The following is a 27,905-nucleotide window of genomic DNA, read 5'->3' on the forward strand; positions in this document are numbered from 1 at the left end:
GCTAACCACAAACACTGCAGTGAAGCTCAAGGGTGTCTCTGTAAACAAGGTGATGAGATTATTAGCAATAGTAATGCAATAGTCAAATGATTGCATTGTTAGTAACCAGTCTTGCTGCTATGGTCCCTGTACAGCCCCAACCTAACAGGTAACTAATAAAAACATTTTAGGAATGAGAACCTGACAGCTTGGTGGTACCATGGAGCTGATAAATTTTGTAGTTGCTACATGAGCCAAGTAATATTTCATTTTCTGTCAAAATTATGTCCTATGAGTGAACTTTGTTCATTATAATCTAATTATAAAACCAAAACACACCTCCATTCTAAAAGCCACCCACCTCCAAGGTACAACCACCCCTCACTGGGCATGCTCTCTGAATTTCTTTAAGTCTATAGCTTTAAAAGCAAAGCGAGAAAGTTTTACACCAATCATAATGAAGTAACTATGTAACTATATGTGATGTAATTGTAACTATGTGTGTTTTGAGAATATAAATATGTGTATGTTTGTAGGCTAGGTGGGCATGTTAGGAGGAGACATCCCCCATGCACCCCAGTGCTGAATAAACCAATGTTGGCTTTCTAAACTGCATTTCTGTTTGGTAAGTTTTTATTGCCGTTTGAGCGGTAACAATCTGACTTATCACCAATTGTATAATATGGGAAGGACAACTAGAATCAAGGAAAAAGGAATGCTGAAAATTAAAATACGAGGAACTCTTCTGGCTAGATATTGTGTTACCTTTGTAAATTGTACCTCAAGATGCAAAAACTTAGCACAACTCCAATCCCCTTTAACCTGTAATACAACACAGGTTGTGAGCTATGCCTGGGCCCGTACCAAATTACCTTTAGGGTGGTTTTTACTTTGTGAATGAATTGCTTATACCTATGTGCTGGCTAATATAACTAGAGGTTGTTGACTATTTATTAATGAGGCACAATCATGGATAAAGAGAATTACTTGTGCCTTGGTAAAGGGTATAAACTAAAGGGATGTGTTATTTCAATCTTTCTTACAATTTGCTGCTGATGGAGGGGAGGGTCCAACAGTTGAGACAGTTGGCTTCTAAGTTTACATAACAAGAAAGATTGGACCTCTCTTGGTTGACTTCATGGCTTCCCAATTTAAGTTGATTAAAACAATTGTTTGTATTCATTTTCTTGATTGTAACTGTGATTATCATTACTTGTTGTCTTATCCAGTGCATACCCCTCTGTAGGCCAGGGAAGTATAATGAATTAAAGTGAGACTTAAAAATGCTTTAAGCTATATAAGTCTCAAAGGGGGGAATTGATATCCAGCATCGAAGTTAAGAGTTAATCATGATTCTGTAGCTAAGAAGTTACAGATAGGTCTTCATAGTGCCATAGTTAGGAATGTCACAGATAATTTTGCAAATAGTTGCTAGGTACTGCTAAGGCTGGCTATTGTACAGTCCTACCCCTATGTTAGTTAATATTCACCCAAACAATGTATCAATGAAGATGTGATTGTCAAGAGGTAGAAGGAATGGTTAGTCTGATCAACAGACCCTGAAGAACCATTTGGAAGTGCCAGAAATATTGAGAAACTAGGGGAAAGGTAATTTGGGCCAGGGTCTCCCTCCGTGACCACCGACCCATGAGCCCCCTACCCAAATTATACCCCCTACCCAAAAGATAAAGGTGGAGAAAAGAACTGAGCATGCGTTCTAGTTTGCATACTAAGCTAAGAAATATGAACCAATCATTGTAACTGGGAGTGTACTACCTTGTAACTTTTGTGTATAAATATGACAAGAGAACCAGCGTTAGGTGTGCTTGATTTGTGGAAATCCACCGAGCACCCAGGCCTGAATAAAAAGCAATATCTCTCCTGTGTGTGTGAGAATTGACTTATTGCACACTGGGCAATGAATCCGCTTTTCGGACAACAGTAGCACTCTCTTGAGGTAGAAGTTCAGAAGGGATGGAGTGAGTGACTGCATGAAAAAGCAAACCTGATATGTATTATATAGTGAATCTGTAAATGAAGGATAAGTTACTATACTATGTCTGAAATATTTTATTTACATCTTTCTTTTAACAAATTCTAGTTTGAATGAAAAGGCTACTGTTTGTGTTCTTTCTACAGATGCATTTATAATATATGGCAGAAGAGCTTTCATTGTATACCAAATAAATCTAAATAAAAACAATGTACAGTGTATCAATCCCTTGTGTTGATATAGAAAAGAAAACCGGTTTACAATATGAACTCAATACATTTTTCTTTCTTGATTTTTCTTAATTTTGAATTACAACTTTCTGGATTTCTTTTGTACAACAATAATATTCATATCCTCTCAGACACTGAATGAATAATCTGGTCCTTCTGAACAGAACCAGTTCAGCTAATATATAACACCAGTTATATGTCATCTTTCCTTTGAAACATACTTGTTCACCCTGCTATCTAATGCCTTCATAGGCTTAATTTTTCTATAGATCTGATGACAGGCATTTGATCACATTTCAAGAACAATGAATAATAAATATTAAATGACTGTTCCTATTTTCTTTTAAGTAATTCTCAGATTACCAATGAGTTCTGTGGGCCCTGGATCCCAACAGAGAATGGAATTTCAGAATGAAAAACACAGCAAGAAATTCTGACTACCACACAGCCTGAATGTCTGGATGCCAGGAATACTATGAAACAGATATTTTCAGATCTTCCATGGTATATGAAACAGAGATTATCCAGGAGAACTTAATAACTTTAAATCATCTCAGCCTATGTGGACTGGAAAGATAGAAGCAAAGACTTTCTGCCATTCTGTTTTCCAAACCTGATGCTGCTTTTTCCCTTGCTGAAAAATTGCATGTTTTCTCAGAGCCTGTTTTTTTCTCACAATAAACAGTGCAAAGCCCTCCTGCCAAAAAAATGTCCAAATGCTAACAGTTGCTATTATAGTCATTATTATAACAGCAACTTTGAGCTGTGTGCTTTTAAATAATAATTATTTTTACAAAGATTTTTATGTCTTGATTGCTATAGTACTAAATGTGTATTATAAAGTCACATCAGCTTACTGTTCCAAATAAATGAGTTTCCTTAAATGAACTTCATACAAATGAGTGGTTTTCTTTGTATTTATCTTGCTATTCTAACAACACGCTAGGATGTATTAAATAGCTGATAAACCATTGTTTCATTACAAAAATAACTATGGACAAAGATGTCAAATGAAAAGCAATGAAATGTGTTTCATGCAGATAATATCAGATTCTAATTTAGAAATGAGCATTTCTCTTTAGTTTTGTTTCTCACCCATCTGCCCTTGCTTTGTTTAATGAGATCATGTCAAGAAAATAAAGCCATGAAAAAGGAATCTGAGACCATATCCGTTGTACAGGCTAGCACATGTACTAGTGATAAGTCTGTACCCTGTGTAAAGAACATCCATTATAAAGAACATCACAGGATCCAAGAAATGGGCTTCTTAAACAACCAGTCTTGGAGGGAATAAAGACAGAAAACAGTTCAGCTAATGGGACATGGACCGGTGGTGCTATTATCCCAAAATAGGACAAATGTGGGATCATCGTTTTGTTGCTACCATGACCAGCAGAGATCGGAGGTAGCAGAGTAACTGTGACAGTGTATACTTCCAGCCAGAGCTTCCCCAGGGGACTTTCAGTAGCTCAGTCAATTCACAAGCTACTGAAGTTTACAGCTGATCAGAGAAAAGGTTTAAAAAAAAGAAATCAGGAAGAGGAAACAGAGAGGGACCTGAGAGAAAGAGGTTAGCAAGTTTCTGGCTCCAATGCCATGCTCTTTTGTAACTAGCCACAATACTGTATTAACTTTTCAAATGAACCTGTCTGTCCCTCTGAGCCCATTTAAGTGGTTGCCACTAGCTGTGGGAAAACAAGTGAAGCCATACTATACAGCAATTTGGATCTGAAACTCTGTCAGCTATTGATGCGATGCCATTAGATTTCTTACAATGACACAATCCCATCCTATCTCCCATCCTTCCTAGACAACCTTGCCTATTCTTTAGTGAGAATTGCTCCATTGTACATACAGACATTCACATTCTCGATCAGACATTCAGGGGAAAAGTTCATGAGCCACATCCTCTGCTGGTATAACTTCATTTCCCTTCCCCCTTCTCCCAAGAGTGAGTGGGTGATCTGACTCCCTGTGCTGAAAGGAAACAAGGTTGTGTATTCAGCTGCAGTCAGACATACAGTATATGTTAAGACCCAGACAGCCCATGATGCTGAATGGAGATACTAAAGGTTCATGTTTCTCTGCTGAGAATTTTCACAGAGCAGAAAGGAATGTTGTGGTTTTGTTGTACAACTTCGAACTGAAAACTGACAGAGCTTCAAAGCATAAAATCAGTTATTCTCATGGCATAAGACCTCAAAATGTAAGAATAAAAATGACCAAGAGGATTCGTTGGCTGGCTTGAGTGAGCAATGTTAAGACTATAATGGGACAATAAGTAGAAATGTAGAATAATAGAATCGTTTTGGTTGGAAAAGACCTTTAAGATCATCAAGTCCAACCTAAACCTAACACTGCCAAGTCCAACCACTAAACCATGTCCCTACACACCACATCTACTCGTGTTTTAAATACCTCCAGGGATGGTGACTCAACCACTTCCCTGGGCAGCCTGTTCCAATGATTGATAACCCTTTCAGTGAAGAAAAAGAGGAAATCTTTTTCTGATCTGTAGAAACAGATCACTGAAAATCTGTCCTGCTGATTAGATTGGTCATTATTACTAATAATTCTGCTTTATCTCAGGCAAAACACTTTGCTTTTGAAATGTTCTTTTGATGGAATAGCGGCAAATAATAATGACAACAACAACAACAACAACAATAATAATAATAATTATTATTATTTAATCTTTGCCATCAACAGAACAGTTCACAAGATAATTTTTATTGATAATTGAGTTTGACCAATAATTTGCAATGTATTGAAGATAAACTCAAGTTCATCAGTAGAATGTTTTACCATGAGGATGGTATTACTCAAAAGTGGATGTTTTATGCTTTTCCTTTCATCATTCATTCCATGCTATTGAAACAGACTGAATGGGGCTTAGTACCAGTGAATTTAAATTGCTAAACAAAAGGCAAGTTTCATCATGTGTTTTGAATATCTACAAGAAACATACAAAGAATTATAGCTGATTATGTTTTTCTCTGTTCTTGATAATGCTCCAGTTGCTTCTGAAATCTATGTCTGGTTCCCCACCCTGGGAAGAGTAGTTCATGAATAACTGTCTTTAAGAATTAGAAAATATGTAATAGACTCACACCATGTCTCTTTAGATCAAACTAGCATGTTCACATATATTACCATTTGTTTTAAAAAGCACAGGAATAGTGTTATATAATTATGTTTAGGCTTTTCAGATTTCCAGTCTGGAATATCTAATGAAGAAGTGTTCCAGTCTCCTCTGTTCTGCGTGTGTGTGCACCATCTTTCAATTATTCCTGGGTTCTGATTTTGCATTTCAAATGAAGCTGAACTGACAAAGCGTGAAAGTGCTCTAAAAGGAAAAACAAAGAAAGTGACCCTGCCTTCACTGTGCCAAGCCTAATCAATATTCCAGAAGCTCAGCTTTCCCCTCTCTTCTGATGTGTTTTTATTTTTTTCAGAGTTGGGCTAACAGTCTCCTCCCCTTTCCTTAAGTTTCAGTGATAGTAAGTTGCTGTATTCCAGAGCATATGCATATTTTTAGTTTTCTCTGTCTCCTGCTTGCTCAACTTTGCAGCTCTGTTCTATTTGCTGGGAAACTCCTACCTTAACTGCCACCATGGTGTTCTTAGAGTACTGAAGATCTGAAAAGGTGAGCCGATCATTTCACTTGGTGGTGTTTTGAGTACGGAGTCTTAATTTTTCCCTCTCTTCCTTTGTACATTACTTAATGTAATGATCTTTTTGGCTGTACTCATGTTCTTTCTTGATCTTAATGTAAGTTATAAAGGACAGATTAGCTGCATTAATCATCTTGGAAAGAAAAAGCACTCTGAATGAATCAGGGTTTTTACAAAATACTGAAAATTAATTGTTCTGAAAAAAATCCTTCTTGCACACAGTAGTCGTGTCCAAGCTAGAATACTGACTAATTTAAATATTTAGCTCTGTCTAAGAATGTTTTCACTCTCTAAAGAAGCAAAGCACATATCATTCTGTTAAAATTCACAGAGAATATTGCACTAAAGTGCCAATCTTCAAACATATGGTAAAAGCAGTGATCAAAAAATTGTTACATCATATTTCCTCTAAAACATGCTGTTTGAAAACCTTGTGCATTTATATTTTAAGTGCTTCCTAAAAAAAAGGTATTTAGGCACTAGATTTATTAAAAGTAAGATGTTAGAGTTGGACTGTGTATAAATGAAGAGTGATTTCAGTGGAAGCAACTAACTCTATCCATTTATGAATTTCTAATTTCTTCATAAAAACATGCTGGTGTATTAAATAACACTTTAGAAAACAGGATTCTCAGTCTGGAAATTACCTTTGTACAGATTCCATTATTGAATAAATTCATAACAAGCAACCACAAAAAAAATCATTTTAAAATGAAAGATAATGTCCTAATGAAGGATTTTTAAGATTAAAATATTTTAAGGTTGATTCAGCTGATTTCTTAACATGAAATTATATCCCCATAATTGCTGTCAGACCAAGCTAAGCATTACTTTGCAATGTGAACTTGTATTACAGTCTGAAGCGACAAGCTAAGTGGGATATAACTTCTGATGTTTTACAGATGTGCTCTGAATAATTTATAGACTTCAAAGATGAATGTTATCAACATAAAATTGTCAAAGAGAAATCTTCTAAATACTAATTGAGGGATAAATAAACTATTCCTGCTGTGTTTTCCCATGTGAAAAGGAGGAATTCAGCCAATGCATTCAACCATTTAAAAATATCTGAAATGCAGAACATTTTAAACTTTCCAGTTCAAGTAAAATATTTCTCTCCAATGATCAATGTGAAGGTGAGCTAGAATTTTTTTCAGATAACATGAGCCTGCTAACCAGATGAAAAGCAAGCCTGACATAGTTCTAAATATTATAGCACCGTATGCTTCTATGAATTGTATCAAATTTACATTAGTATATCTCTAGCAACTGCAAAAAAAAAAAAATACTCCTGGGTTTTACAGCATGACAGCAAATTCAGATTAATTTCTGAAGACACAGGACATATATCTGATCAGTCCATATAATTCTTCTTTCAAAGAGTTCTTCTAACAGTCATTGAGGCTATTTATCAAAAACTGCAACCAACAACTTAGATATTACAAATAATATAAATTTTATTGAAACATGAAGAATATTTGCTTCCATGTAAATATATGGCTAATCATTCCTCTAAAATCTTACTGCAATATTTGATATTTCTTGTCATACAGGTTTCTCCAGTACTTCCTATGGAAAAGGGTCTTTCACTTTTCTGAAGGGATATTGACAGAAGTCAATTGTAAGAGAAAACTTTCTGCAAGATAGATGACTAAAGGTAACAGAGAAGATCCAAAAACTGGAAGTAGGATGGAACACTTTCAACAAGGAGTCCGGAAACGTACACTTTTGGCAAAAGAAAAAGTGCAGAGCATAACAAAGGATGATGTTAAAAGTTGTCTATTGAGGAATGCCTTTATGCTCTTCACCCTTGTTGCTGTGATTCTTGGTGAGTAGTTTGTTCAAAAGAAATATTCTGTTCTCCAATGCACTTGACAATGATGATTTGCCAGGGCGATTTGCATTACAAATGAGATCTGAAATTCTTCTGCACTGATAAGAATGTTCTGGCTTGGAGAGTTTTGTCTTTGACAACTGCATGTTGAAGTTTTGGGAAGAGCCATTTTAATTATTTGAGTATTCCTAAGGAGAATTTTGGTGAAAGAAATCAGCTGGTTTATGGATTCTTCTCTTAAAGAATCAGGTACAATAACTGAATTCAATGTTCTCAATTAAATCTTTTTCTACCAAAACCAGATGCAGCAAAATAGCAAAATGCTCAGGATATAACTTTTATTTACCTAATCTACCCAAAATTAACACCTTGCAATGAGAAACAGAAGTCCTTAATGAATTAAATTAAAATTAAAGGGTGACATTTCTAAGCCAAGGTATATATTAGAGCCTCAATCTTTTCAGTTTTCCCTTGATAAATGCAAACAATCAAACTGAAGTACAAGTTCTCTCAGTTGCTCACAATCTTACACATGCATCTTTCAGATGCAATTGTGGCAACAATGGAAATGCTACTTGTTCCAAGGACTGCAAGACAGCACCTGATTAAATGCCTTTTTAGAGTGTGTGGAGAGGAATCCAGAACATCAAACAGCATTTAGATTTGGAATGCACCAAATTGTTAATTTAAAATATAGCTACACATTTTAAATTTACATTAGAAAGAGAATCTTCTGAGAAAAACATACAATTTTTTAAACAAAAATTCCTTTATGCAATTATGTGATCACTTTTGGTAATTTCCCTTGAACTACAGATTAATTTTCTAAATTACACCAGATGTTTCATGAAATAATATTCCTTATAGTGTGAGCAAGAACATTATGGTTTTGCTGTACTATTTTAATTTTTATTTTCGAATTAGTTTAAAATATAAAACTGTGAATCTGCTAATCAAAACCCAAATGTTAGCACTTAACATTTATATATGTATATATTCTACACCTCCGTAGGCCCTAATGTCCTTGATGATGCTGTTCCTCATAAATCTGCTTACTATGTTTCTACGTCTTTTTTAGGAATTAAAATTTTAGGGCTTTATCATTATTGTTGCTTGATACCACATCTGCAGGGTGTCCTGGTTTAACCCCAGCCGGCAACAAAGCACCATGCAGATGCTTACTCACCACCACACACACCCCCCCCCCACACATACACCCCACACCCCCCAGGATGGGGGAGAGAATCATAAGAGTGAAAGTGAGAAAACTCATGGGTTTAGATAAAAACAGTTTAATAAGTAAAAGCCGCGCGCACAAGCAAAGCAAAACAAGGAATTCTTTCACCACTTCCCATCAGTAGGCAGGTGTTCAGCCATCTCCAGGAAAGCAGGGCTCCATCACACGTAACGGTTACTTGGGAAGACAAAATGCCATCATTCCGAATGTGTGTTGTCCGTCCATCCCCCCGCTTCCTTCCTCTTCCCCCAGTTCCTTATATGCTGAGCATGATGTCATATGGTATGGAATATCCCTTTGGTCAGTTGGGGTCAGCTGTCCCAGCTGTGTCCCCTCCCAACTTCTTGTACACCCCCAGCCATCCCGCTGGCAGGGCAGTGTGAGAAGCAGAAAAGGCCTTGGCTCTCCGTGTAAGCACTGCTCAACAATAACAAAAACATCTCTATATTATCAACACTGTTTTCAGCATAAATCCAAAACATAGCCTCATACTAGCTACTATGAAGAAAATTAACTCTTGCCCAGTCAACTTTGTTGCTATAACAGAAATGTCATTCACTCATATTTATCAACAGTATTTTCAATATTTTTAATATTAATATTAATTAATATTACTATAATGAATTTAATATTTAATATTTTTATCAACAAGTACCTTTAATTACTAAATAAGAATTTGTTCAATGCAAAAACCCCATTAATATCAGGAGTAAAACATTTAGACATTTTATCTACAGTGGTCAGGAAAGGCAGAATAAACTAAGTAGATTTTGAAACACTGTTCAATCTCAAAGGAATGCAATTCTTAGATTGTCACCTGTCATCCTGCACAAGACCATAGCACTCTTGCAATTTTTTCTCTGTCATCTAGCTCATGTGACTCCCATAAATTTGGCAATGTGAGAACAGAAATGTAGGCTGGACAAGTGTTTTTCCTGTTATTGCATGTTCCAATTAGCTTTAGACAACTGGTGACAAATGTCTGACCACAGCTCCACTACCACCTACAGCAATGGCAGAGTGCCAGAAAGGTTGGAACAGAAGTTGGAGAACTGATGCAAATGTACAGCCTAGGATGAGCCAGTTGCTCAAATTCTGTTCATGAACCTATAGACATATCTGGTATAATATCTGGAAAAAAGTCTTCTCATTAGAACAACAAGTTCACACTTGTTAGCTCATAAAAAGGTAAAACTTGGGGGTTTTGACAGTTTTTATCTGTTGTGGAAATAGGGAAGAAGTAGGGAAGAGCTGGCTAAAGAGTTTGGAAAACGCTCAGTGGTTGAACTGCATCTGTCTAGTTTGGCAAGGACTAAATTGTTATCTCTCAGTTGATTGGTGATCTGTGGAAAATCAAACGATGGGCTTGATCCCTTTCCTAGCAGACAGTAATCAACATTGCAAAATTAACCCACCAATTAGCACCACTGGCTGTCTCATCAGAGATGCTTGGATATGAATGTAGGTGGAAACCAAACTATACTCAGGTCAGTATAGTTGGGCGCCACGTTGGGCACCAAAAAGGACTGTCGTGGTTTTACCCCAGCGGGCAGCTGAGCACCACGCAGCCACTCGTTCACTCCCTCCCCATCGGGATGGGGGAGAGAATTAGAAAAGTTAAAGTGAGAAAACTCGTGGGTTGAGATAAAGACAGTTTAATGGGTAAAGCAAAAGCCGCGCACACAAGCAAAGCAAAGCAAGGAATTCATTCACCACTTCCCATGGGCAGGCAGGTGTTCAGCCATCTCCAGGAAAGCAGGGCTCTGTCACGCGTAACGGTTACTTGGGAAGACAAACGCCATCGCTCCGAACGCCGCTGCCCCCTGTAAGGCTTGTTCTCCATTGGTTCAGGTGATTTCTGCTACAGTAATTCCTGTAACATGCAACTCAAATCACGGGTTACAACAATTTAAAGGTATTTCCATTACAATCTCCACCCCTGGTCTCACACAATTCAATACATCCTCATTAAGCACCACCACCCTTCTCATCCCTTGATATAATATGCTGATATCATTCCCTTAGTCTGTGGACCACCCTTTTAAAATGTCCATAAATGTCTGCAAAATGTCCATTGGGTTCACTTGGTCCACAACCTTGGGCTCCATCCACCATGGTGGTCACTCAGGACAGGAGAGGTGGTTGACATGTGGAGTTACTGAGCACCAAAACCAGCTCAGGTCAGGTCCACTGCTGCACTTGCGCTGCCCCCTGTAAGGCTAGAAGTTGTTGGTTTTCATTGGGGTAGGCAAGACACCCTTCTATCAGGTGGCGTGTCAGTTTGCTGGGATTGCTTGCCTGTTCAGGTGTGAAGTCCCAGGCTATAGGAGGTGATAATCGCCCTAGGAACCTGCCCAAATCCTTCCACACACCCTGCCACCCCAGGGACTGGCTGCCTCAGGGCACATTTCAGTATTGCCTCACTTAAAAGTTGTCTCCCCTTAAACCAGGACAAAACCAAACTCCACAACACCCGTAATATGCCAGCAGTATTAATTAGTAATATTAATGAGCTTACATAAGGGTGAACAAGGACCTTAGGAGCCTGCATAATGAAACCATCCACGTCAAAAGCAGGTAGAGAGAGAGAGATGTATTCCCCCATCATCTCCACAAGATAGCTCCCCCAGCACAGCAATAACATCGATGCCAGGGCCATGCACATAACCATTGTTTGTACTAGCATGCTCCCAAATTCCTTCATCCTCCCCATGAAATAGCTACCCCAGCACAGTAAGATCGTCAACACTAGGCCAAAGCACAGAGCAGCCATTGTTTGTATCAGCATGTTCCTAAGTTTAGCAAAATAGAGATAAGCAGCACAGCTAACAAACCCTGTGACCTGCACAGGAGCTTGCAACTTAATAACTACTATAGCTGTAGCGCGCTGTGGTGGGTTGACCCTGGCTGAGGGCCAGGTGCCCACCAGAGCCGCTCTATCACTCCCCTCTTTCATTAGACAGGGGAGAAAAGGTAAAACTTACGGGTCGAGATAAGGACAGGGAGAGATCATTCTCTAATTATCATCACGAGCAAACCAGACCGAACTTAGAGAGGGAATTCATCTTATTTATTACTAAGCAAAACAGAGCAGAGGAATGAGAAATAAAACCAAAATCTTAAAACACCTCCCCCCACCCCTCCCATCTTCCCGGGCTCAACTTCACTCCCGGCTTCAACCTCCGCCCCCCCAGCGGCACAGGGGGACGGGGAGTGGGGGTTACGGTCAGTTCATCACGCGGTGTTTCTGCCGCTTCTTCATCCTCAGGGGGAGGACTCATTGTTCCCCCGCTCCAGCGTGGGGTCCCTCTCACGGGAGACAGTCCTTCACGGCCTTCTCCAACGTGAGTCTCCTCCACGGGGTGCAGACCTTCGGGAGCAAACTGCTCCAGCGTGGGTCCCCCACGGGGTCACAAGTCCTGCCAGCAAACCTGCTCTGGCGTGGGCTCCTCTCTCCACGGATCCACAGGTCCTGCCAGGAGCTTGCTCCAGCGCGGGCTTCCCACGGGGCCACAGCCTCCTTCAGGTGTCTCCACCTGCTCCGGCGTGGGGTCCTCCACGGGCTGCAGGTGGAATCTCTACACCCCCTCATCCTCCCTCCATGGGCTGCAGGGGGACAGCCTGCTTCACCATGGTCTTCACCACGGGCTGCAGGGGAATCTTGCTCCGGCGCCTGGAGCACCTCCTCCCCCTCCTTCTTCACTGACCTTGGTGTCTGCAGATGTTCTTACATCTTCTCACTCCTCTCTCCAGCTGCAAAAGCGCTCTCTAACTGTTTTTGTCTTTCTTAAATATGTTATCACAGAGGCGCTGATTGGCTTGGCCTTGGCCAGCGGCGGGTCCGTCTTGGAGCCGGCTGGCATTGGCTCTATCAGACACAGGGGAAGCTTCTAGCAGCTTCTCACAGAAGCCACCCCTGTAGCCCCCCCGCTACCAAAACCTTGCCACGCAAAACCAACACATTCCACCCCTCGCCTCTGTGAATCACATATTTAAGAATTACCATTAAAATATACATTCAACACAAAACTTCACAAACACTAATCACATCAACAAAGAAAAAGAAAAAGAATTCCCCACACCAAAATCAAAACAACACTATCACAACACCAGAGTGGACAATCTACACACAAAATCTACCTCTAGTCCCTTCACAAATATATCACTCTCAAGTTACGTTCAGTCAATGTTTTGCCCGTTACCTCTTCCAATTACTATCCTTATCTCGAGTCTCTCGTGCCCCACGTTGGGCGCCAAAAAGGACTGTGGTGGGTTGACCCTGGCTGAGGGCCAGGTGCCCACCAGAGCCGCTCTATCACTCCCCTCTTTCATTAGACAGGGGAGAAAAGGTAAAACTTACGGGTCGAGATAAGGACAGGGAGAGATCATTCTCTAATTATCATCACGAGCAAACCAGACCGAACTTAGAGAGGGAATTCATCTTATTTATTACTAAGCAAAACAGAGCAGAGGAATGAGAAATAAAACCAAAATCTTAAAACACCTCCCCCCACCCCTCCCATCTTCCCGGGCTCAACTTCACTCCCGGCTTCAACCTCCGCCCCCCCAGCGGCACAGGGGGACGGGGAGTGGGGGTTACGGTCAGTTCATCACGCGGTGTTTCTGCCGCTTCTTCATCCTCAGGGGGAGGACTCATTGTTCCCCCGCTCCAGCGTGGGGTCCCTCTCACGGGAGACAGTCCTTCACGGCCTTCTCCAACGTGAGTCTCCTCCACGGGGTGCAGACCTTCGGGAGCAAACTGCTCCAGCGTGGGTCCCCCACGGGGTCACAAGTCCTGCCAGCAAACCTGCTCTGGCGTGGGCTCCTCTCTCCACGGATCCACAGGTCCTGCCAGGAGCTTGCTCCAGCGCGGGCTTCCCACGGGGCCACAGCCTCCTTCAGGTGTCTCCACCTGCTCCGGCGTGGGGTCCTCCACGGGCTGCAGGTGGAATCTCTACACCCCCTCATCCTCCCTCCATGGGCTGCAGGGGGACAGCCTGCTTCACCATGGTCTTCACCATGGGCTGCAGGGGAATCTTGCTCCGGCGCCTGGAGCACCTCCTCCCCCTCCTTCTTCACTGACCTTGGTGTCTGCAGATGTTCTTACATCTTCTCACTCCTCTCTCCAGCTGCAAAAGCGCTCTCTAACTGTTTTTGTCTTTCTTAAATATGTTATCACAGAGGCGCTGATTGGCTTGGCCTTGGCCAGCGGCGGGTCCGTCTTGGAGCCGGCTGGCATTGGCTCTATCAGACACAGGGGAAGCTTCTAGCAGCTTCTCACAGAAGCCACCCCTGTAGCCCCCCCGCTACCAAAACCTTGCCACGCAAAACCAACACACGCGCTTAATACTAAACTGCCGTTGTCAAGCCCCACGTTGGGCGCCAAAAAGGACTGTGATGGGTTGACCCTGGCTGGGGGCAAGGTGCCCACCAGAGCCGCTCTATCACTCGCCTCTTCAGCAAGGCAGGGAGGGGAGAAAGGAAGATGGAGAAAAACAACCCCAAACTCGTGGGTCGAAATAAAGGCAGTTTAATGTAGCTAAAGCAAAAAGCCGCACGCGGAAGCGAAGCAAAAAGCAAAGATTATTCTCTACTTCCCATCAGCAGGCAATGTCCAGCCACTTCCTGGGAAGTAGGGCTTCAGTAAGCGTGCCCCTTACTCCAGAAGACAAACATTGTAAAAAAAAACAATGAATGCCCCCGCCCTGTTCCTCCCCCTATTCTCAGTTTCTTATTGCTGAGCATGACGTCATATGGTATGGAATATCCCTTTGGTCAGTTTGGGTCAGCTGTCCTAGCTGTGTCCCCTCCCAAGATCTTGCCCACCCCCAGCCTACTGCTGGGGAAAAAGAAATGTTGGAAAGACAGCCTTGATGTGTGCTGGCACTGCTCAGTAGTAGCCAAAACACTGGTGTGTTATCAACACCTTGCTAGCTACCAATACACAGCACAGCACCATGAGGGCTGCTGTGGGGAGAATTAACTCCATCTCAGCCAGACCCAATACAATCAGTTACAAAAAACGATGCTTTATGCTCTCTGTAATCTAAACAGATGACATCAGGTTTTAGGGCTGTTGGTCCAGCAATTTTCATAAAGACTAAACTCAGGAAAAGCAAAATTTTAGCTTTAAAGAGCACAACATTTCTTCAGAAACATTTATTTCAGGCCTCTTTTGTCAAGGGATTGACATGAAAAAGTCTATTTAATAGAGAATTTCCAACTTCTTTGCTGAGCAGGATTGATGCTGGTAGAGGTTAAGTATATGTCTTAGCCCAGTTTCAGGACTGTAGTTTATAACAGGCACTTGAGTTTGTCAGATGAGTTTGTGTCTGCAAAAACATGCACTTTGTTATGAAGTGGATAGCTTTAACATGCATTTGTTTGTTTTGCATACTGATATTTTGCAGGCAGAGCAGAGATTTTCTGGCATTCACATGATAAGGAGAAATATAGCTGTTTACCCTAACTTCTGCTGTTACTCTGATTCTGAACTGAATTCTAAACTGCATTCACTAGCTGCTGCAATACAAAAGCAATTAATCTCTAAAAACCTAATTATAAAGATGCCAGAAGTTATAACTCATGTTGAGAATTGCTTACGCACTATTCTCTGTTTCCCAAAAACCTCAAGAAAGGTCCTTCTGACTTCATGTTTTGCATAGTTAGCGTCTGTCTACACATCATCCTTATCACCACTGTTGCTGAAATTTAAACTGCTTTCAAGCCCTTTGAGAAAAGCATGTAAGTGAGTTACGATGAAGTGTTTCAGATTCTGCTGGCACACCTAGAAATATTAAATTACTTTTTGCAGTGCATCTTGGCAAGAGCAAATAGATGAGAACAATTATGTGAGGCGAATTTGGGAAGCTGACCATTGCTGAATTCAGAGTGTCATGATGACCAGAACCAATTTACAGTAGGCTAGGGGTCCTGGTGGCTCATGGAAAATCTGCAGGAAGTCTTATAAATTTTGAAATGTTAGCCAAATTACTGGCAAAATTACTGGTTGCAGCGAGTGCCCAGACTCTTCTCCTGGTGAAAAGGTAAGTACCTGCACACGATGTTCACAAGTTGATGATCTGCTACGTCAGGTGGCTGAGTTGCAGGAAACAATAAAAAGGCTGCACAGTATTAGGGGGGCCAAGACAGAGATAGATAGGTGGTTTCATAAGCAAGTACCTGTAGTGGGCACCACAGAGAATGAGGCACCTTGGACCTTGGTGACCCACAAAAGTAGGGCTCCACTTCAGTCTTCACCCTCCAGCTTCACAACCAAAACCAGATATGAAGCCTTAACAGCTATAGACACCCACAAGCAAGATGTGCAAGGAGAAATTGTACCAGCAGCACACAGTGGATACCATAAAAAGAAATGACGAGTGTTTCTAGTGGGAGACTCTCTGTTAAGGGACACCATCTGCCGACCTGACAGGGAGTCACAAGAGATATGCTGCCTTCTGGGAGCCAAGATCCAAGATGTTGCCAAGAGGGTGCCACAATTTCTCAAGAGCACAGACTACTATCCACTGTTACTCTTTCATGTGGGCATGCATGACACTGCAAGCTGGAACCTGGGCAGAATCAAGGAAGACTATAAAGCCCTGGGGGTGCAAGTGAAAAACACTGGTGCTCAAGTTATCTTTTCCTCCATTCTACCAGTTGGAGGAAAGGGGGCAGTCAGAAATAGACATATAATGTATGTCAACTTCTGGCTACGTAGCTGGTGCCATCACAAGGGTTTTGGCTTTTATGAAAATAGGAAATTCTTTTACTATAGCCTGTTAGAGAGGGATGGGATCCACCTGTCCAGATGATGCAAGGGAATCTTTGGCAGCAGTATGGCCAACTTGGTGAAGCAGGCTTTAAACTAAAGGATTCAGGGGGTGGGGTCCAAAATGGCAAAGCCCACACCATCCCATCCAACTGGGGAATAAGCCAGGCTAACCAGAGCAGGAACCAATTTCCTGTAACTGCCTCCCAAGATGAGAATGAGAAAGCCAACCACCTTGAAGGTGTGTGTGGCTATGGCAGACCCTCCTGCACCCCTCCAGGGAAACCTCCATGCTCAATTACCTCTCTGAAATGCCTGTACACAAATGCATGCAGCATGGAGAATAAACAGGAAGAACTAGAGGTCTATGTGAGGTTGCAGGGCCGTGATCTCACTGCAATTACAGAGACATGGTAGGATAGCTCACACGACTGGAATGCTGTCATGGATGGCCACATACCTTTTAGGAAAGACAGGCCAGCAAGGCGAGGTGGTAGAGTTGCTCTTTATGTGAGAGAGCAACTGGAATGTAGTGAGCTCTGCCTATGCATGGACAAAGAGCGAGTCCAGAGCTTATGGGTAAGGATTAAGGGGCAGGCTAATATGGGTGACACTGTTGTGGGTGTTTACTACAGGCCACCTGATCAGGAAGAGGAAGTCAATGAGGCCTTCTATAGACAGCTGGAAGTAGCCTCACATCTCACGATCACAGTCCCTGGTCCTCATGAGGGACTTCCACTACCATGATATTAGCTGGAAAAGCAACATGGCCAAGCATGCACAGTCCAGGAGGTTCCTGCAGAGCATTGATGACAACTTTTTGACACAGGTGGTGGAGGAGCCCACGAGGAGAGGGGTGCTGCTGGACCTTGTACAAACAAACAAAGAAGGAGTGGTCGAAGATCTGAAGGTTGGGGGCAGTCTTGGCTGCAGTGACCATGAGATGGTGGAATTCAGGATCCTACATGGAAGGAGCAGGGCAATAAGTAGGATTACAACCCTGGACTTCAGGAGAACTAACTTTGGCCTTTTTCAAAGACCTGCTTGGGAGAATCCCATGGGTTAAGGTTCCAGAAGGTAAGGGGACCCAAGAGATCTGGTCAATATTCAAGCACCACTTCCTCCGAGCTCAAGATCGGTGCATCCCGAAGAACAGGAAGACAAGCAAAGGAGGAAGGAGACCTGCATGGATGAGCAAGGAATTCCTGGAAAAATGCAAAGGGAAGAAGGAAGTTTACAGAATGTGGAAAAAGAGAGTGGCCACTTGGGAGGAATATAGGGATGCAGTCAGAGAATGTAGGGATGCAACAAGGAAGGCTAAGGCCCACTTGGAATTAAATCTGGCAAGGGATGTCAAGGGCAACAAGACAAATACACCAGCAGCTAAAGGAAGACTAGGGAAAACGTGGGCCCGCTGCTGAATGGGTGGGTGCCCTGGTGACGGAGGATACAGAGAAGGCAGAGTTACTGAATGCCTTCTTTGCTTCAGTCTTTACTGCTAAGGTTGGCCCTCAGGAATCCCAGACCCTGGGAGGTAGGAGAGAAAGTCTGGAGAAAGGAAGACCTTCCCTTGGTTGAGGAGGATCGGGTTAAAGAACATCTAGGCAAACTTGACATCCACAAATCCATGGGCCCTGATGGGATGCACCCACAAGTGCTCAGGGAGCTGGCAGATGTTATTGCTAGGCTGATCTCAATCATTTTTGAAAGGTCATGGAGACCAGGAGAGGTGCCTGAGGACTGGAGGAAAGCCAATGTCACTCTGGTCTTGAAAAAGGGCAAGAAGGAGGACCCAGGAAACTACAGGCCGGTCAGCCTCACCTCCATCCCTGGAAAGGTGATGGAACAGCTTATTCTGGGGGTTATCAATAAGCATGTGGAAGAAAAGGAGGTTATCGGGAGTGGTCAACATGGATTCACCAAGGGGAAATTATGCCTGACCAATGTGATAGCCTTCTATGATGGCATGACTGGCTGGGTGGATGAAGGGAGAGCAGTGGATGTTGTCTGCCTTGACTTCAGTAAGGCTTTTGACACTGTCTCCCATAACATCCTCATAGGCAAGCTTAGGAAGTGTGGGTTAGATGAGTGGACAGTGAGGTGGGTTGAGAACTGGTTGAATGGCAGAGCCCAGAGGACCGTGATAGGCGGCGCAGGGTCTAGTTGGAGGTCTGTAGCTAGTGGTGTGCCCCAAGGGTCAGTGCTTGGTCCGGTCTTATTCAACATACTCATCAATGACCTGGACGAGGGGACAGAGTGTACCCTCAGCACGTTTGCTGACGCTACTAAGCTGGGAGGAGTGGCCAACACATCGGAAGGCTGCGCTGCCATTCGGTCAGACCTGGACAGACTAGAGAACTGGGCAAAGAGGAACCATATGAAAGTCAATAAGGGCACGTGTAGGATCCTGCACCTATGGAAGAAGAACCCCAGACACCAGTACAGGTTAGGGGTTGACCTGCTGGGAAGCAGCACTGCGGAGAAGGACCTGGGAGTCCTGGTGGACGACAAGCTCTCCATGAGCCAGCAATGTGCCCTTGTGGCCAAGAAGATACATTGTGGTATCCTGGGGTGCATTAAGAAGAGTGTGGCCAGCAGGTCGAGGGAGGTTATCCTCCCCCTCTACTCTGCCCTAGTGAGGCCACATCTGGAGAACTGTGTCCAGTTCTGGGCTCCCCAGTTCAAGAAAGACAGGGAACTACTGGAGAGAGTCCAGCAGAGAGTTACAGGGATGATTAGGGGACTGGAGCATCTCTCTTATGAGGAAAGGCTGAGAGAGCTGGGTCTGTGTAGCCTGGAGAAGACTGAGAGGGGATCTCATCAATGCTTATAAAAATCTAAAGGGTGGATGTCTATAGGATGGGGCCAGACTCTTCTCAGTGATGCCCAGTGACAGGACAAGGGGCAGCGGGCACAAACTGGAACACAGGAAGTTCCTTCTGTGTATGAGAAAAAACTTCTTTACTCTGAGGGTGACCGAGCACTGGAACAGGCTGCCCAGAGGTGTTGTGGAGTCTCCTTCTCTGGAGATATTCAAAACCCGCCTGGACGCAATCCTGTGCAACATGCCCTAGGTGATCCTGCTTTAGCAGGGGGGTTGGACTAGGTGATCTCCAGAGGTCCATTCCAGCCCCTACCAATCTGTGAATCTGTGAATCTTAAAATCTCATGCACTGCCCTCTCCCATGCTACTTAGCTTCATCATCCTGTCCTCAAAATTCCTTCCTTTCAGATAACCTTCCTTCAGTAGACTGTGTTCATTCTCTGCTACCTACCTCCCTTTTTCCAAAAATGCCACAGGAGTCCAGACTACTCTGGCAAGACTCCTATAATGCCAAAGAATCACCTGTGCATTCTGAAGTTGTATTGAAGGAAAGATCAAGACACACAGAGCTGCTGAGCAGAGATCCTGAGAAGTTGTTCTCAGAGAAATACCGTTTTAATTGATGTGCTTAGCAAAGGAGAGAGAGGTTTTGGAGCAAGTACTATAAAAAGGATTTTTTGCATAGTTAAGAAGCCATCATATCTCCAAATTGTTAGCTAAAATGCTCTTTATGCTGCCGAAGTTATATGCCACAGTTGTCCACTGGGACATTCAAGGGGGACAGAGACGGATCCAGTTCTGGTTTCTGGCTACCTGTCCACTGAAGGGAGTGCAGGACTGGCTGTGTCATGGAACCCAGTCATCTGTAATTGCAGGTAATCTCACAATAGATATAAAATGTAGATAGGCCCATACAACTTGTGTTCTATAACAGCAGCATGCACCATATCACAGAATCACATAACCACAGAATGGTAGTGGTTGGAAGGGACCTCTGGAGATCATCTAGTCCAACCCCCCTGCTAAAGCAGGATCACCTAGAGCAGGTTGCACAGGATTGCGTCCAGGTGGGTCTTGAATATGTCCAGAGAAGGAGACTCCACAATCTCTTTGGGCAACCTGTTCCAGTGTTCTGTCACCCTCAAAGTGAAGAAGTTTTTCCTCACATTCAGATGGAACTTCCTGTGTTCCAGTTTGTGCCTGTTGCCCCTTGTCCTGTCACTGGGCACCACTGAAAAGAGTCTGGCCCCATCCTCTTGACACTCACCCTTTAGATATTTACAAGCATTGATAAGATCCCCTCTTGTTGTCCCAAATCTGTGTTCTTCATCCAGTGTGCAAAGAGCCAATCTCACACAGAGTCAAGATATTTTTTTATTTCAGTTCTGGCCAGAATAGGGTGCCAGGCATCTAACACCAGCCAGCACACTGAGTACATCAAGTGTGCCCTTTTTATAATAAAAAGATGTATCTGATTGGTGTTCTTACACTTCCTTAACCACCTTTCACCCGCCTTCACCATAATTTTGCATTTTACTTCATGTTTTAAATATTTGGGGAGGTCTTCTAATTAGCATGCTCATTATTCACAAAAGGGTGTACATTTTAGTATTAAAATCGATACAGGTGAGTTGAGGATACACTATTTCTTGATACTCTTCCAAGGCTAGATATATTTTATATACACGTACAATAGGGAAAGAATACTTTGAAGGGTCCTATTGTTCTAAATCCTTGGTCCATTGAGAGATCCTATCCTGATTACTATAGTTTCAGAACATACTGTTAAGGATACTCGAGGTGGCATATACTTTGCACAGTCTTAACCCTTATTTTTCCTACATCAGATCCCCCCTTTGAGACTTATGGACATATTTTACATGTCCCATATGTCTCACCCTATATCTTTCCAAAAAGTTTGTTGTCCAATTCTTTTTGATCAATTTGCTTGGAGAATGGGTTGTCTTCCAATTTTGTCATCACAATTTGTTGGAGTTTTCTAGTTCTTAATATAGTCTTACCTAAATCCGTACATATTGGCAGGCAGTGGATCATACAACAACTTAACAGTAATAAAATCAGTATGAGTATAGCCATCAAGAATAGTTGTTTTAGCCAATTCAGACTAGGTAACCAAGACGTTAACCACGAAAAATCCAGTCCTTCTCGTTCCTTAAAATTTGAGGCCAAATCTTTTCATTTTTGTATATCTTTTTCTATTATTTGTGAATTATCTGTGAAATTGAAACAACACATTCCTTTAAACTCCTCACATCCATGATTGTGTCTTAAGAGCAGATAATCGATGGCAGCTCTGTTTTCTAATGTAGCTTCTCTATTCTGTGCTATATCTTTGCCCAAAACTGCTAGAGCCTGGGAAGTATAGTTTGGTTTTGATCAATGCACAGGCAATTTTCTTTATTGTATGATAGTTCATGGCTACTCCTATTCCCAGTGTTGAGACTGCTGCAGCTATCGTTTCACTTGGGCTCCAAAGAGTTACTTGTGAGTCACAATTTGAGGGCAAAGTTTGAGCTTGTCTTTTCTGTCTTTTCTCTATATTTTCTTACTAGGAAGCCAGGCTTATCAGTCTTCCTATAGAACATTGTCCTCCAGTCACGTTAGCAGGGATATATGTGTAAGCTCTCTTCCCACAAAGGAGGAACCATCCTAAGGGGAGTATAGTATGGATCAAAGTGTAGCTTGCTAGCTCAGTTCTACTACACTTCAAAGGAGGTTCAAAGCAAGATAAATTTTCACATTTTGTAGGCACAATTTATGAACCATATGCAGCTTTCTGCAGAGAGCATACCTCTCACTTCTACTCTAAGCATTCCCTTATCATGTATTTTTGTAAGTTTCCTTCAACTATACATGCTGCTATAGGTTACATTAATGTCAAAGGATTTCAGCATTGTATAGCTTTTCAAAAGACAGGGAGGTGTTGGTATTCCTAGCAAACAGGAGGTAAAGACCTCTTCAACAGAAACCCCACCCGCTAAGCAAAAGGAAGTGGTATTTATAATGTTCTTAGCTAAATTTTCCCAAATATTCTCTGATTGATCCCATTTCTGGAAAAACATAGTTGATCCTGCAACTTGGAAAGAGAACAAGAATATGTATCCTCTCATTTTACAAAACAATTGCACGACAGTACAGTTTTTAATGGTCCCTCCGGGATGACTCTCCACTCATCTTCAGATTCTGGCAGAGGGGCTGGTTTGACTCGTGTGTAGTGGGCCCAAGAACTGATTCCTTCCACTTTTATGCTGGTATAGGTGGTCAACAGGAATATGTAAGGTCCTTTCCACTTCTCCCTCAGCGGCTCATCTTTCCAGATTCGAATAGAAACCAAGTCTCCAGGTTGAAAGTTGTGTACTGGCGTATCCAGGGGCAAAGGAGATTGAGATACCTGTGTAAAGATGATAAAACACGCGAAAGAGACAGCAAATAATTCCTTAACATTCCTTCTCCTTTGACATGCATTTGGTCACTTTGAGTTTCTATACTTTTAACTGGACATGGTTTCCCATATAATATTTCAAAAGGACTCACTCCTTCCCTTACTCGCAGGGTGATTCTAACTCTCATCAAGGCAATTGGTAAAACATCTATTCACTTGAGCTGGGTTTCCTGACACAACTTTGAGATCTGCCTCTTAAGGGTCTGGTTCATTTTTTCCACCTTTCCACTAGACTGTGGTCTCCAGGGAGTGTGTAAATCCCATTTAAATTGAAGAAACTGTGACACTCCCTGGACTACTTCTGAAATAAAATGAGGCCCATTATCTGAAGATAGCCCCTCAGGAATTCCAAAATCTAGGGATTATTTCCTTTAATAGTGCTTTAACAACCTCTCTGGCCTGATTGGTGTGGCAAGGGAAAGCTTCTGGCCATCCTGAAAAGGTATCTACCAAAGTAGATATTTATATTGTCTATACTTTGGCAACTGAGAGAAATCTATTTGCCAGTGCTTCCTGGGGGTTATTCGCACAACAAGTTCAGCATCTTCTTACTATTGCATCTGCATTTTTCTGCATTTTTGGTCCTATGGCATGTCTTTTAACACTGCTTATCATAGCATCAGCTCCTATGTGAGTTTTCTTCATGTAGCTTCTTAAGGAGGGTTTCCATCATTTCGGGTGCAGTCAGAACCTGCTGATTTGGAGTTATCCACCATCCTTCTGCATTCTTTGAACAGTTTAACATTTCTGCCAACCAGTCTTCCTTCTCGGAGTACTGGGGAGGTTTTAAGTCGATTTCTCTACCAGGTATCAGGGCTCTGATTACATGGTCATGTAAAGCAGCAGCAGCAGCTACAGCTCGAAGGCATGCAGGCCATCCTTTTCTTACTTCATTGAGTTGTTTTGAAAAGTAAGCCACTGGTCTCTTCCAGCTTCCACGTCTTTGGGTCATTACTCCTAAGGCCACATGCTGTCTTTCGTGGACATATAATTGGAAAGCATTTGTCATGTCGGGTAGGCCTAAAACCAGAGCTTCCATTAGTTTCTTTTTTATCTCCTCAAAGCTCCTTTGGCACTCTGGAGTCCATTCCAATAGTTCTCCTGGTCCTTTAATAGCATTGTATAGCGATTTAGCTATCAGTCCAAAATTTGGGATCCAAATGCAACAAAACCCAGCCATTCCCAGGAACCCTCTTAGTTGTCTTTTAGTTTTTGGCACTGCAATTCGGCATATAGCCTCTTTTCTTTCTATTCCCAGCTCCCTTTGTCCTTTTGATATCTCAAAGCCCAGATATCAAACTTTTTCTTTTGCTATCTGAGCCTTTTTCTGGGAGACTCTGTATCCTGCCAATCCCAGATAATTTAGCAGACTAACTGTTGCCTCCAGACAGTTTTTTTCAGTGTTGGCTCCTATTAATATGTCATCTATGTATTGCAACAGAGTCACATTATTATTATCACTTTGCCATTGTTCCAGCTCTCTCGCCAATACGTTACCAAACAGGGTAGGGCTGTTTTTGAATCCTTGGGGGAGTACAGTCCAACACAGCTGCTCTTTTCTTCCCATTGTGGGATTCTCCCATTCAAAGGCAAAGATTGTTTGGCTTTGTTCATCCACTGGGATACAAAAGAAAGCATCTTTTAAGTCCAAAACAGTACAATAAGCATTTTTTTCAGGTACCGAGGCTAGCAGAGTGTAAGGGTTTGGTACAGTAGGATGTATGTCCATAGTTATTTGATTTATCAGTCTTAAAGACACTGGAACAAGTTGCCCAGAGAAATTGTGGAGGCCCCATCTCTGGAAGTGCTCAAGGCCAGGTTGGATGGGGCTTTGGGCAACCTGGTCTAGTGGAGGGTGTCCCTGCCCATGGCGGGGGGGTTGGAACTAGATGATCTTTAAGGTCCCTTGCAACCCAAACCATTCTATGATTCTATGATTAAATCTTGTATTAATCTATATTCTTGAGAGTGAGGCTTCCTTACTGGTAAAATTGAAGTATTAAATTCAGATTGACATTCTCTAAGCAATCCATATTACATGAAAGTATTTATGAAGGGTTCCAATCCTTTGCGTGCTTCCAATCGAATAGGGTATTGATTTACCCTCACCGGGCTTACCCCGGGTTTGAGTTGTATTTTAATTGGGATCACATTCTTTGCTTTACCTGGTTTATTTGAGGCCCACACCAAAGGAATTACCACATTTAATATCATGACTGGGATGCTATCTCCAGGTTCTTCCAAGGTCTTATCCATTAGTAAGCAGATTTGAGCCTTCCATGCCATTTCTTGAGGGATGTGCAACTGTACAGAGTTCTCAGAGAAGGTTACTCAAGCATTTAATTTACATCATAGTAAATCTCATCCTAACAGCAGAAGGGGGACATTCTGGCATATATAGAAATTCATGAGTCAATTTAGTACCTCCAATCGTACATTCCATAGGTTGTAAGAATGGCTGTAAAATTCTCTTTCCCGTTGCCCCCACAACTGGTATTGTGGTTTTTACTTAAAGGTCCCTTACAGCTAGTCACTACTGAGTGGGTAGCTCCACTATCTATCAAAAAATCTATAATCTTGTTCCCCAGATTCACTGGAACCAGACGATATGCTGGGGATGCATTAATATCTTCCCCCGTCCCCTTCATTTGGTTTCTGAATCTTCCAGCATCATAACATTAATTTCCTCTGACCTATTCTTTCCTTCCCTATCAGGACACTCATTGCTCCAATGTCCTTCCTGTCTGCAAATGGCACATCATTAATTTAGGCCCAGAGGAAGGCCCCTTCGAGCTCCTGTACCCCTACTTCGTCCTCCACGACCACCCCTTTCTCCACAATCTACTCTTCCCCTTCCTCTCGGTCCACCTTTTCCATCTACTGTTGCTGCTGCTAAAAGGGAGGCTTGTAGTTTCATCCTTGCCTGTTCTTTTTTCTCCTTCTTTTCTTCTCTTTTATTATATACTTTATAAGCAATCTCAATTAACTGAGAAATAGACATTCCCCCTGCTCCATCTACTTTCTGCAACTTTTTCCTTATATCCTGCAATGACTGACCTATGAACAACATATTAAACATCTTTTGATTTGCCTCTTCCTCTGGGTTCAAATCAGTCCATTTCTTAGCTACTTTACATAATCTCTCATAGAAAGTCGACGGGCTTTCATCAGGTTCTTGCCTAACTTCATATAGCTTAGATAGATAGGTTTTTTGGTCTAGGGACCCCATGCTGTATTCCATATAGTATCAGCTGCTGGTATTGGTTCAGTCTGGCTTTTCCAATTCCCATATTTGGATCCCATTCTGGATCCTCTCTTAGAGGCAAATATTCATCGGGATCTTCCTGTCTATTCCTCCTTCCTCCTTTTTCTTTCACTTTATCTAATACCATTCTTTTTTCTTTGACAGTGCAAAAGGTGTTCAATAGAGACTGCATATCTCCCCAATTAGGATTATGAGTCAGCATCATAGTTTCTAAAAGCTGATACATTCCTTCAGGATTTTCTCTATAAGACCTGACATATTGTTTCCAATTTAATAGATCAGAAGTAGTAAAGGGGACATGTACAAAGACGGGCATACCATCAGTCCCTATTGCTTGTCTTAGAGGTGCTTGTATCACTGGCTGAGAATGTCCCTGGGTCCTGCTGGAGATGGGACTAAAACTTTCACTTCCCGTTTGTTCCCTCCCTTCATTCGTTTCTGGATTATCTTTACTTGTCCCTTTTCCTGTATTGTACGGGGGTGGAGAGGAGGGAACCAACATCTGCACATCTTCTTTTTCATCTGTCCCACAACAAACAACTCCTTGCTTCCTTTCCTTTTCTTCAATGCATGGCATTAACATATCCCCTTCTATCTCACACTTTTTTGAATATCCGGTTTCCTAAACAAAGTCTTAAATGCATCAACATAAGGCACTTCATCCCACTTCCCAAGTCGACAACAAAACAACATCAATTATAATATAGTATTAAATTGCAAAGACCCATTTTCTGGCCACCGTTCGCCATCGTCTAGCTTATAATTTGGCCTCCCTTGATTACAATAACTCTTCATTTTATCTTTAGTCATTGGATCACCCCCAAAATTTATTCTAATTTTTCAGGATGCATCCTAAAGGGCTACAGGGAGGGATCATGGATTGGCTCGTTCCCATAACTCGTACCTCTTGTGCGCACTCGGCTCTGACTTTATTTCCTCAATTTGTCAGCAAAGGTAACTTCTACCTCTGTTACCAAGTGTCTATGTGCAACTTTATTCCATGGAAATAATTCAATATAATACTCACCAATCCAGGAATTTGCCACCCTTTCACAAATATCTCTCTTGGGTGTTGCACCTTTGAGTTGCTCACTTCCCCAGCACCGGAGGGGATCCTGAGGAGTCTCGGATCAAATTGGTCAGTGTGCACTGGAGTCCTGTCTGACCCTTTCTCTGGCACCAAGCAAGATGATCCAGGCAAGGCCTTATGGCTGTCTCACCTGGGTCACCAAGAATGTCCCAAATCTGGGTTCTTCACCTGGTGTGCAAAGAGACAATCACACAGAGAGTCGAGATATTTGTTTATTTCAATTCTGGCCAGAATAGTGTGCCAGGCGTCTAACACCAGCTGGCACACCGAGTACATCAAGCATGCCCTTTTTATAATAAAAAGATGTATCTGACTGGTGTTCTTACACTTCCTTAACTGACTTTCACCCACTGTTAACATACATATGCATTTTACTTCATGTTTCAAACATTTGGAGAAGTCTTGCTTGCTTGACAGGGTTTTAAGAGGCAGGCCCATGCAAACTGCATGAAGTTCAACAAGGCCAAGTGCAAGGTCCTGCATGTGGGTCGGCGCAATCCCAAACACAACTATAGGCTGGGCGAGGAATGGATTGAGAGCAG

The 27,905-nt window shown here is 42.3% G+C and overlaps 1 protein-coding gene across 1 annotated transcript in view; it reads left to right on the forward strand.

Moving 5' to 3' along the window:
- Nucleotides 1–5,673: 5,673 nt before the first annotated feature.
- LOC104637367 (excitatory amino acid transporter 1-like) overlaps nt 5,674–27,905 on the forward strand; it is a 99,867-nt gene continuing 77,635 nt past the window's right edge. The window contains exons 1-2 of the mRNA XM_075739009.1: nt 5,674–5,848; nt 7,430–7,704. Of these exons, the coding sequence (XP_075595124.1) occupies nt 7,524–7,704 (181 nt within the window). The 5' untranslated portion in view covers nt 5,674–5,848; nt 7,430–7,523. The remainder of the gene's footprint in view (nt 5,849–7,429; nt 7,705–27,905) is intronic.

This window comes from Balearica regulorum, chromosome W (assembly GCF_011004875.1).
Source record: "Balearica regulorum gibbericeps isolate bBalReg1 chromosome W, bBalReg1.pri, whole genome shotgun sequence".
Classification (NCBI taxonomy): domain Eukaryota; kingdom Metazoa; phylum Chordata; class Aves; order Gruiformes; family Gruidae; genus Balearica; species Balearica regulorum.